This window comes from Nicotiana tomentosiformis, chromosome 4 (assembly GCF_000390325.3).
Source record: "Nicotiana tomentosiformis chromosome 4, ASM39032v3, whole genome shotgun sequence".
NCBI classification, from domain to species: Eukaryota; Viridiplantae; Streptophyta; class Magnoliopsida; order Solanales; family Solanaceae; genus Nicotiana; species Nicotiana tomentosiformis.
Window position 1 is genome coordinate 45,480,593 of NC_090815.1, and position 13,098 is coordinate 45,493,690.

The 13,098-nt window shown below is 36.9% G+C and overlaps 1 protein-coding gene across 1 annotated transcript; it reads left to right on the forward strand.

Annotated features, from left to right (window-relative positions):
- Positions 1 to 8,479: 8,479 nt before the first annotated feature.
- LOC138909602 (uncharacterized) lies at positions 8,480 to 8,899 on the forward strand. Its single transcript, XM_070200809.1, has one exon. It carries the CDS (start codon positions 8,480 to 8,482, stop codon positions 8,897 to 8,899), a length of 420 nt encoding a protein of 139 aa, XP_070056910.1.
- The last annotated feature ends 4,199 nt before the right edge of the window (positions 8,900 to 13,098 follow it).

Here is a 13,098-nt window from a genome sequence, read left to right on the forward strand (position 1 = left end):
ACGCTCAGGTACCAAGCTACCACGACCCAAAATCCAATAAAGGCCGTGATGGCGCATAACACCGCTGTCATTAGTTAAATAGTATGAAATGGAATTTATAGGGTAAATGATAATATTTACATGAACTATAATAATGAACAACCCGTAGGAATCCCCAAAATCCGGTGTCACAAGTGCATGAGCATTTTCCAAGGATTACAATAATAATACAACATCTGTCCAGAATGTAAATAAGACAGGATAAAATAAATAGCACGATGGAGACTCAGTTGAGTGCGATGCATAGCCTAAATTGTAGCTCACATAAAATCTCCTCAACAGATGCGCCTACGTGCCAAGATGATCACCTAATGAACTTGTCAGATCCTGTACATTTAATGCATAAGTGCAGCATGAGTACATAAATCAACGGGTACCCAATAAGTATCTAGCCTAACCCTGGAGAAGTAGTGACGAGAGGTCGACACCGACACTTACTAGAGGTCCAATAAAATAATATAATAATTCATAACAGATATGAAGTGCACATCGATAGTGGGGTAAATCTACAAATTTCATAATCTTCCAAATATTTCTTTTAAAGTATAAATTTCTTGATCTTGTATTCTACCTTAATAGCTCAGAAAAATGCCAAGTGTCAATTTCAAATAAATAAGGGATACCATAAAAATGTCGGGCATCAATGGAAGGTTTATCTTTTGAATATTCGGACTACTAGTGATATAACGCACGATTCTGCCAAGGTCGTTCGGCCCAATCCAGAATAATGTGTACACTGCTGAGGGTCGAGCGGCACGAACCATAAATGCATCTATTATAATGCCGAAGCATTCGGCCCGCTCCACGAGAAAGGAAGGGAGTTACCGAAACGTGCTTACAATACAGTACACGAGCACAAAGTGAATATAATATTTACCGTTTCTCAAATAAATCGCCCACGACTCAAGGTGATAAGGTTCGGCCTAGTATACATATATTTATACCTAAATCAATTTCAATTATAACTTCAATTAATTAAGCCAGCAAAATGAGTTCAAATAATTCAAATATTACATGATAAGATCCTAAGTCTACCCTGACATAAACATGCTTTAGCCACGTACGGACTCTCGCCACCTCGTGCGTACGTAGCACTCACAACTAGTTGCACGTAACAATAAATATCACCTAGGGGGGAGTTTCTCCCTCACAAGGTTAGACAGGAGACTTACCTTGCTTCGAAGTTCCAAAACCGGCTCCAGCGCCTCTCTAACTCTTAAATTCAAGCCAAGCGATCCGAAACTAGTCAAATAACGTGAAACTCAATCAAACTACACTCCAATGCTTATAATTAATCAATTCCTAACAATCCCCAACTCCGCTCAAAAAGTCAATAAAGTTAGTCCTCGAGCCCATGTGCCCGGATTTCGAAATATTTTGAAGTTAAACTTTACCCATAACACCACAAACTCAAATATATAATTTATTCCTAATTCCATTTCCAAAATCGTTATCAAAATCCAAAAATACCAATTTTTCTAGGTTTTCACCAAAATCCCAAATTTCTACAAATTTCCATGCTTAAATCCATATATAAACCATGTATTTAACTCACAATGTGAAGAAATCACTTACCCCATAATAGTTTATGAAAATGGCACTCAAAAATCGCTCACGTGAATGAAATGAAATGGAATTGAGCCAAACCCTCATTTTAAAAGAACACACTGCCCAGCGACCTTTCGCATCTGCGGTCCGTTAGCCGCTTCTGCGGCTCCGCACTTGCGGGAAGTCCATCGCAGGTGCGGCTCCTGCTCAACCGAACAGTCTCCATATCTACACCCCAAGTAGCGCATCTGCGCTTCTGTGCTCACAAACCTGCGCGTTTAGGCCTGCTTCTGCGGCCCAGGCCTTTTGGCCAACTTCCGCTTCTGCGCTGCCCCACTCCGCAAGTGCGGTCCAGCTTCTGCGGCGAAACAACCACATCTGCGGTCCTAGAACTGCCCACCCACGATCCGCTCCTGTGCTTGCCTGGACGCTTTTGCGGCATCTCACCTGGGGCCCATTTTTCGCAGGTGCGATTGCACCAGAACTCAGGCCCTTCAGCAATACAACAAAGCTCCAAATTGATCTGCGACTCATCCGGAAAACACCCGAGGTCCCCGGGACCTTGTCTGAACTTACTAACAAGTTTCATAATATAACACGGACCTACTCGAGGTCTCAAATCACACCAACCACATCAAAATCACGAATCGACAACCGAAATCCTTCTTTAAACTTTCAAATTTAGACGAACACGTCCGAACCGTAGCAAAATATTCTGGAATGACGCCAAACTTTGCGCACAAGTTATAAATCATAATACGAACCCATTCCAAGGTTCGGAATCCCAAACGGACTTCGGCAACACCAAAGTCCATCTCAAACCAAAATTTGGAAATTTTAAAGCCTTCCAAATGTCAACTTTCCACAATAAGCGTTGAATTGCTCCCGGGTGATCTGATACTCAATGAACATACGCCCAAGTCCAAAATTATCATACGAACCTATCGGAACCTTCAAATCCCGATTCCGAGGTCTTTTGCTCAATAGTCAAACCTTAGCTAATTCTTTCAACTTAAAGCTTCCGAAAATAGAATTTTCTTTCGAAATCAACTCCGAACGTTCCGAAGTTCAATTCCAACCACATGTATAAGTCATAATACCTGAAGTGAAGCAACTCAAGGCCTCAAGTGCTGGTACACCACTTGTTATTATTGCTAACAGTATCATGCCTCTTGATCTGACATTTGCAAGTAATGCATGACATATGAATATTATTTCGATTCCGCCGGAGGCATCTATAAAGTATAATCCCGTTATACCATAGTCGACTCTTTATAATATAATCTTGAAGGCTCGTTCTTGTTTGTGATTTAGCTTTGATTATGTTTTCTCAGACACTTGTGTGGTCTTCTTAATACTATATTATTATTTTTTACTTTGTGATCTAATTTTTTTTAGTCTCTAGCACACTGTTTATGGAATAAATTATGTACCCTAAGATATTTTTAACTTGAAAAATTATTTGGCTCACATGAAGAATTTAAAAAATAATTGAATTGGATTCTCTTGCTAAATAATTAATTGAAATATTTGATTATTTGGCCTTAACATAAAATATAATTTATTTTCTGTTGATTCAGATTCTTAATATTAGTTCATCTCTTGTTTTGAATATTTAATCATAATTATAATTTTATCCACCATAAATTTTATTTTCAAAGAGTAAAAAATCAATCTGACATTCCACTTTTAGATTTTTATGTTTGCAAAATTATTAGTGGTATTGACTCTTACCAACCATTTTCTTTCTCTTTCTCATACATTTATATTCTTAAAAAACTTCTTAGTTATTCTTTAATAATTGGGTAGACAAGAGGGAATTGTTCAGATGGTTAGCACTCCCCACCTACAACCCCAGGGTTGTGGGTTTGAGTCACCAAAGGAGCAATAGCTCTAATAAAGGGGATCAAAGAGAAAAAGGAAATGAGAAATCAATAATAATAATTGGGTATATTTTTCAATATTACATGAAAAACTAATAATAATAAAATATTATTTGAGTAGGAAAGCAGTTCAAATATAATATAAAAATATATTATCATGGAAATTATTTTCTCAATTTCAATGGTTTATGGAGTCCATTTAACATTACTTTTATTTTTTCTTGGTATTGGATATTATGGAGTGATAATGTATTACCAATACAGAGGATTCTTATGAAATTGATTTTATTAAGTCTTCCTACATATTTTTAATAAGAATTCAATCAAATAAATTTTATTAATTTTAAAATCTCAAATATTAAAAATATTAACATAGAAGTTATTGTAGCACAAAAAATAGGTTATTACAGTTTTAAGGCTATTTTGGTCTATCAATATTGTGTTCGTGCTTTTATAATATATAGACTCTCCTTTTTCTAAATGGATTTGAACAATATAATACATTCTCAAATTAAATTAGTAATAGGACAATATAATAGTTTTCAAATTAAATTAGTAATAGAAATTTTTAAGTCTATTTTTTAAATTAGTAATAAAATAGTTTTATTATAGTTATGTCCTTTCCCTATGAGTTCTCCTGTTTAATATTTTAGGGCTATTTTGGTCTATCAATATTGTGTTCATGCTTTTATAATATATAGTCTCTCCTTATTCTAAATGGATTTGAACAATATAATATATTCTCAAATAGTAACATTACAATATAATAGTTTTCAAATTAAATTAGTAATAGAAATTTTTTAAGAAGTATATCCTAAACATAATAGGATTACATGGCTAAAAATGTGTCTCTATCCCGAAAGTAATTATACTAATAAGAAATCTAATGTGTTCCTAAAGGTATATTACGTTTACATGCTAACATGTATTATTATATGTCTATGCCCGAAAGTAATTATACTAATAAGATTCCTAAAGGTAATCATGAAGAATTCCTAACGTATAGTATTATTTCTTAAAACTAATAGGATTATAAGGCTAATGTATCCGGTTATGTACTTTTATTGTGAGTTATTATGCTTAAGATAAAAAGGTTATTTTTATAAACCAATATTATATTCATGCTTTTATAATAATATAGATAGTACTAAACTAATAATAATAATAGTAATAATAATAGAAAACACTAATTTTTAATGATAGTTTAAGTACCTAAAAAAAGTTTTTTTGAAGCAAAAATAAATATTTAAATAAATGTACCTTTACGTAAATATACTTGAACAAGTTAAAAACAAATTGCATGGCATATATTCTCAAAACTTATTAATCTAATGAATAAAATATGTAGCAAAATATTATAATAATGGTGTAAAAAAAGAATTTATAATACTGGTAAAAATATAAAAATATTATAAGTATCATTATGACCTTTTAAAGTAAAATAGTAGCTCAGTGGGATAAACTCGAGTATGTAAGGACAAAATTGGGTGTCAACAATGAGGAGGTTGAAAGAAAGTTTACGGGAATTCCCCGCAACTACTTGGAACAATGTTTACAATCGATACAACACAAAGTTGCGAATAGAAGAAGATACGATTACTCAGCCAACGTCAGATGAAAGGCCAGGATCTAGACACTCGGAATCAGAAAGAAGTTTTAGTAAGAACAGGTACGAATCTTATATGGTACCTGTGGGGCGAGATTCCCGGCCTAAACAATAGAATGCACGGTTTGATTCAAGATCAAGACAAAAGGAGATTAGTTCCTATTCTCAAAACAAAAAGGAGTGTGACACCCGAAACAACAATTCTAGCACTCAAACAAGAATAAGAGATAATAGTTTTAACGTCAGCACTTCTGAATTGGTGGTTGTCCTACGAGAATGCGAGACAAGGTACGATGGCCAAAGGAGATGAGGTCGGATCCAAACAAAAGGAACCCTAAATTTTGGTGCGAGATTCACAATGATCATGGCCATAGAACAGCAGATTGCCGGCTCTTGTAAGGGGAAGTTGAATATCTACTGAAGAAAGGCTACCTTATTGACCTGTTCAGTGAGAAAGGAAAATAATCATACATGAAAAATAGACAAGAACCACTAAAGCCTCCATCTCCAAAGAGAACGGTAAACGTCATAACCGGGGGAGAAAAGGTTAATGGAGTAACGTACACGGCTGCTAAAAAGACATCGAAGGTCACCGTCACTTAAGGGAAACGAGTTCGCCAAGTCTTGAAAAGAGACAGCATAGCGTTTGATGATGAAGACGTGGATAGCCTAATGATTCCTCATAACGATGCATTGGTAATATCTTTACTTGTACATGATACTAACGTTAAACGAGTTTTGATTGATTCAGGTAGCTCAGTGAGTATCATTTTACTGAGAGTGGTAAATGAAATGCAAGTGAATGATAAAACCATACCGAAAGCGTGAACATTATCTGGGTTCGATAATTCAAGCGTCGTTACGAAAGGGGAAATTGTATTAGCTACATTTGCAGAAGGTGTCGTCAAAGACACAAAGTTCCATGTAATAGACACGGACATGGTCTATAATATAATCTTGGGTAGGAAGAAAAGGAAGCAATGAGCATTTCAAAATCAAGTGATCGAGGATGAGGTACAAAAATATCTGAAAATCGGTTCAATACGAGAGGTAAAGTACCCTGACCGGCTAGCTAATACTGTTGTGGTTCCAAAAAAAATGGAATATGGCGAGTCTGTGTAGATTATACCAATTTAAAAAAGGCTTGTACTAAAGATTCCTTTTCTTTACCACATATAGACCAACTAATTGATTCTACTGCGTGTCATGAGCTTTTGAGTTTTTTAGATGCTTATTCTGGTTATAATCAGATAAAAATGAACCCTTTCGATGAGGAAAGAACCTCATTTATCAGGGGGACATATTGCTATAAAGTCATGCCATTTGGATTGAAAAATGTTGGAGCAACATATCAAAGATTGGTAACCAAAATATTTCAAGAACATTTGGGAAAAACTATGGATCTCTACATAGATGATATATTGGTCAAGTCAACACAAGCAGGAAACCATTTTCAACATTTGGCTGAAACCTTTAAAATTCTCTGAAAGTACAATATGAAGTTGAACCCAGAAAAGTTCTCTTTTGACGTGGCTTCAGGCAAATATTTGGGCTTTCTTGTTTCTAATAGAGGTATTGAGATAAATCCCGCACAGATCAAAGCTATTGAAGAAATACCTAATGTGTTAATGAGCAAGAAAGAAGTAACAGGTAGGATAGCGGCTCTAGGAAGATTTATTCCAAGTCATCAGAAAAATGCTTTAAGTTCTTTTCAGTATTGAAAAAGCAAAATCAATTTGAATGGACTGACAAATGTCAACAAGATCTGAAGGACTAAAGACGTATCTATCAAATCCTCCCTTGTTAGCAAAACCAAAAGACGGGAAGAGATTTCTCATCTATCTTGCAGTGTCAGAAGTGGCGGTAAGCGCAGTACTGGTACGTGAAGACAAAGGTAAACAATCTCTTATCTATTATGTTAGTAAATCTTTACTAGATATTAAGACACAATATCCTCACCTTGAAAAACTTGTTTTAGCTTTAATTATGGCATCAAGGAAGTTACTACCTTACTTTCAGTGTCATCATATTTCTGTTGTAACTGCCTTTCCGCTAAGGAATATATTGCACAAACAAGAATTGTCAGGAAGGTTAGCTAAATAGGCCATAGAGCTTAGTGAATATGATATAATATATCAGCCTAGAACCGCTATAAAATCTAAGATGTTAGCAGATTTCGTAGTAGATTTTAGCTCAAGCCTAATTCCTTAAGAAGAAAAAGAGCTATGAATATTTATCGGAGATAATCCGGGTACTTGGACCTTATTTACTGACGGTTCTTCGAACATTAAAGGAGCAGGTTTGGGGATTGTTTTAATTCCTCCCTCAGGTGAAATCATAAGACAAGCCATAAATGTTACCCAATTACTAACGATGAGGCAGAGTACGAAGCTGTGATTGCAGGTTTGGAGCTCGCAAGAGAGCTTGGTATTGAACAAATCATAATCAAAAGCGACTCGCAGCTAGTAGTCAATCAGATGCAAGGAACTTACGTGGTAAGAGAAACACGAATGCAGTGGTATATCAAAAAGGTATGGGACATACTTAGGCAGTTGCAGACATGGAAAGCTGTACAAATACCCATGGAGGAAAATGCAGAAGCAGGCGCGTTGGCAAATCTCACGTCCGTCGTTGATGCGACAAATACAGAAAATGCTATTGTGGTACACCTATTTCATTCAACCCTCGACCAAATCAAGAGTGAAGTAAATATCAATAACTTAACTTGGGATTGGAGAATAAGAGTTTGTGAACTTTTTGCAGTATAGAATTTTTCCCTAGGATAAAAAGAAATCTCGATTGCTACAGTTGAAAGCTGCTCAGTATTGCCTAATACGGGTGAATTTGTATCGCAAAATATTTGGTGGAACTTTAGAAAGATGACTTGGACCTTCACAAATAGAATAGGTAATGAGAGAGGTACACGAGGGGCATTGCGGCAATCATGCCGGAGGGAGATCGTTGGTAAAAACACTAATAAGAGCAGGATACTATTGGCCAATAATGGAGGATGAAGCAAAATATTTTGTAGCAAGGTGCGATAAGTGCCAATGATACGCTAATAATATGCATCGACCGGCAGAGTTGCTACATTCAGTTATATCACCATGTTCATTCATGAAATGGGGTATGGATATCGTAGGACCACTGCCTCAAGCTAAAGGAAAGGTATGATTTTTGTTAATTCTAATCGATTATTTCTCAAAATGGGTAGAAGTAGGTGCCTTCAAATAGGTGCGAGAAAAAGGAAGTTATGGACATTATTTGGAGGAATATAATATGTCGATTTGGAGTCCCAAAGGAAATCGTTTGTGATAACGGGTCGTAATTCATAGGTCCGAAAGATGCCGACTTTTTCAAAAGTTGGAAAATTAAACGGATTACTTCTGCACCTTACAACCCAATGGCTAGCAGACAAGCTGAGTCAACAAATAAGGTTATTATCAACAACCTAAATAAGCGATTGGAAGAATCAAAAGGCAAGTGGCCAGAAGTACTACCAGGTATATTATGGGCTTACCGAACAATGGCAAAAACTAGCATGGGAAGAACTCCATTTTCACTTGTATATGGAACAGAAGCTTTAATCCCAGTAGAGATAGGGGAACCAAGCATGAAGCATACACATACAAGTGAGGCAACAAATGAAGAAGAACTACGAATAAATTTGGATTTGACAGAAGAGAGAAGAGAAGCAACATTAATTCGGATGGCGGCTCAAAAGCAGATGATTGAACGATACTATAATAGGAAGGCAAACCTTAGGTATTTAAAAATTTGGGACTTCGTCCTCAAAAAGGTGTTCTCGTCAACGCAAGAGTAAAACGCATGAAAGTTGAGTCCAAATTGGGAAGGCTCATATAGAGTTAAAGGCATTGCTGAAAAAGGAGTGTACGAGTTGGAAACTATGGATGGCCAAGTGTTACCATCTCATTGGAATGCGGACCATTTGAAGATGTATTACTTCTAAAAGAAGTTAATACCCATGGTCAGGTATCACGAAAGTTCAATATTTACTTTGTTCATTTAAGTTTTACTAACCATTTGAGATGATATCCAAAAAGCTAGCCCGTATTAAATGATGATATTAGACCCAAAAGACATGTGGAATACTTAATTATTTCCGGTCTAGGTTACAATATTTCTGATGGCAAAAGGTTAAGCAGTCATCATTTAAAAGTTTACCTCCGAGTCCCGTACGTATTTCCTTTTTCGAGAAAAGGACCAAAAGTAAGGAGTTGATCTAGTGTTCGAAAGCTCATGCTTCAGTGCTCAAACACTAGGAGGACTATGCATATGGAATAGTACACAAGGAAAGAAGATATACATCACAAAAGCATAGCTAAGCCAAAGTAAAAACCTTGAAGAAAATGTCAAATTCAAAGGCATCAAACTCGGAGAAAATATGGGCAGTAGAGAGTTAGAAAACCTATAGAATACTCCTACGAGCTTCTAGGTTAAGGCCATATATTTAATCACGGGAAAATATACCCGTATTTATAAACCCCCTATAAAGAAAGCAGTTATGAAAATGTTGTACAGGATTATTTATTTGAAAGTTCAAAAAATAAAACGTCTTCAAATTATATTATGTTTCATATCTTTGCACCAATATGAAGATGATACGTAATCTTCATCAGTGTTGTTAATATAAAAGGGTCCTCTTTTATAAAAGATCTGTGCATAATAAAGACGCGGTCTACTAAAGCATTTTTAATGCAAGTATAAGCTCAAAAACTTAAAGAGCAAAAAGCATAATATGCAGCAAAAAGATATTTATATCATTTCCCCATAAACAAGGGAGGTAAAATCTCCCAAAAACTACTCAAAAACAAAAAAAAAAAAAAAAGGAAAAAGAGAGTTTCACAAAATCCAAGGGTAAAAACTAAGGAGCATCATCTACGGGAGAAGAGGGATCAATTTGAGAAGACGAAGGTTGAATATCAGCTTTACCAGGAGTAAGTCCATCTCCATCACCTTTGGAACCTTCATCCTCGGGTGTTGAGAAGCTTTGACACTGCTGAGTTTGTTAAATAGCTTCTTTAGCCTTTTCGATTTCAGTATTGAGGTCAAAACCCTCCTGGCTAGCTTCAGTTAGCGTCTCAAAATAGGTGTTCAAGAAATCCCAGCTAACATTAAGCATTAACTTGTCTTCAATGGCTTCCTAGTCCCTCTCCCACTACTCAATTTCAACCCTCAACTCTTCTTTCTCTGCTTTAGAAGCTTTATAAGATGACTTCAAATGAGTAAGAGAACTCTCAAGGAACTGAATCTTGTCAGACGAGGCACAGAGCTCTTCTTGAGCTTGGGTTAGCATCTGCACCAAATCACTCGCATACATCTCTTTCTAATTAAGGAGCTCTTTCAATATTCTTATTTCTTTAGTTACCTTGGAGTGCTGCTCAGCGAAGGAGGATTCCAATCTATCCTTGTCTTTTTCGACTTGATTGGAGGAAGCTTTCAAAACTACTAGTTTGGCGGTGGTTATCTGTAGTTGTTGTTCCAGAGCTCCCTTCTCTTCAGCAAGAACGTCCTTCTCTGGTTGGAGACTATCGAATTGCTCCTTCCAATTATCAGCTTTGGTGCGCAACTCGATCACCTGCTGATCTGTCCAAGAAATCCTTCTCATAAGCTCCGTACCTGTCAAATTGATCTATAAAAAGACAAGGAAAGGGAGTTACAAGCATGAAAGGAAGGAAAGGAAAATAGATAGAGTAAATACATACCTCGAGGGAGGAATGTATAATGTCATTCATCAAAGTCAACTATGGGACTCAAGCTTCTTCTTCTCTACGGGTCCAATTAATGGTTTTAACCATACAGCGGCCTGAACATGCTTCTTCAACAAATTCCTACCATTGAAGACTTCAATTAAAACCTTTTCCATTCCCCGTCTAACGCTAGAAGGCTCAGCTTATGCACGGGAAGCAGCAGCAGGGACAATAACTGGGGCCGCTGTAGGCAAGGAGGCAGAAGAAGCAAAAGGATTGGCAATGGAGGTAACTGAAGTCATCGGAAGAGAGGCAAGTGATGGCTCATCTAAAATAGGGCTAAAGTCGTCTTCGCCCTCAAACCCTTGAGCAAAGAGTCTGTCAACAGGACTTGGGGATGAATGGGGTTATAAAAAATATCCACATCTTCTTCAGATATGTTCAAGTGAACACTCTCTGGCTCATCAACGAGGCTAAAAGGAATAAAACTTGGAGGGGGGGGGGGGGTCATGAGAAACATGGGCTTCATCTTCAGAAATCACGTGCCTTCTGACTCGCGGCTTCCTCAGTATGAAACCTTCTTCATTATCCTCTTCATCTTCAAAACCATGGGCTCCAGCATTCTTCCTCTTGGAGGAAGACACACTCAAGATCTGTTCCCGCGTAGAACTCACAGAGAGCCTAGCAGAAGGAAGAGAAGCGGGACTGATACCACAAATGGTAAACCCTAAAAAAAAGTGTGTTAAAAGAAAAGAAAAGGATGAACAAAGGGAAGAAGAACAATGAGAATAAAAATTTACCGAGGGTCTTCATTTTCCATCCAAATTTCTACGATAAAAACTTCCAAGATCTCTTGTCCATAGGAGCAGCAGTCAACATCTTTTCTACCCAATCACAGAAGTCAGGAATTTTAGCAAAGACTTGTATGGTTGCGGAAAAATAAACATACACTTATGTGAAGAAAATTAAAGTATCAAGGAAAGCAAAGAAATAAGAGGAAAAAAAAACTTACGTGCAAAGTTCCACTTCTCAAGGAAGGGCATATTCTCATCACCCACTAACTCACGAGTGAGGAAGGCAACAAATCGAGCGTACCAATCATGGTCATGATCATCCTTGGTGCTGACTAAACCTCTCTTACTTCTAGCCATGAGGGAAAAAATACCTCCACAAAAATGTTTCGGGGAATATATGTGAAGCAAGTGACGGAAGGTAGAAGTGGTGAAAACTAAGCCTGACAAGTAACGAAGGCAAGCAACTACCCTCCACGCGATTGGACCTATTTGACCAAGATAAACATTGAAATAGAGGCAAAATTCAATGATCGCGGGATCAATAGGAGGATTAAACCCTAAGGTAAAAGGGTAGGTATAAACAATAGAATACCCTTCGTGGTAAGAAGTGATTCTGTCATCAACACTAGGAGTCATTACTGGAAAATCAGTTTTCTAGTGGCACTCACGTCGAACCAAGGAAAGGAGTCCTGGAGTAATCAAACAGGGGTAATGATCGGTAGGGTTAAGAGATGCTATGTGTCACGACCCAAAACCCAAACCGTCGTGATGGCACCTAACCTGACCCGTTAGGTAAACCAATTAACTATAAAATACAATATAATAATACTGATGTAAGTCAAAGATGAGATAACTAAATTTATATAATTCCCCAAGGACTGGTAGTACAAATCATGAGCTTATAAGATATAGAGTTTACAAAGCTGGTTTGAAATAAAATACACCATCTATTTGAAATATACATGAAGAGATCTGAAATACTAAAGCTACCAAGATCAAGAGGAAGCTGGAACGCAGGTACATCTTCAGATCCAGCTCCCGTGGTACGCAGCTACATCAACATCCAACATCTGCACGTAAGGTGTAGAAGTATAGTATGAGTAAAACCAACCTCATGTACTCAATAAGTAACAAAACTAACCTTAGGTTGAAAGTAGTGACGAGCTGGGACAAGGGGCAGAGTACAACTCTAATAACCAACAACAGTTCATAACATGTAATGACCCGACCAATCGTTTTGAGCTCTAACGCATCATTTGGTGGGTTGAGGCATTGAGTATCTTCACTTTAGGTAGCATGAATGGTACGTTTGGTCGGAATCAAATTTCAGGAAGTTCGGGATTGATTTGGAAAGAAAATTCTAATTTCGGAAGCTTTAAGTTGGAAGAATGGGCTAAGAGTTGACTTTTGAGTAAACAACCTCGTAATCGGGATTTAAACATTCCAATAGGTTTGTATCATGATTTTAGACTTCGGCGTATGTTCGGATTGAGTATTGGATCACCCGGGAGCATTTC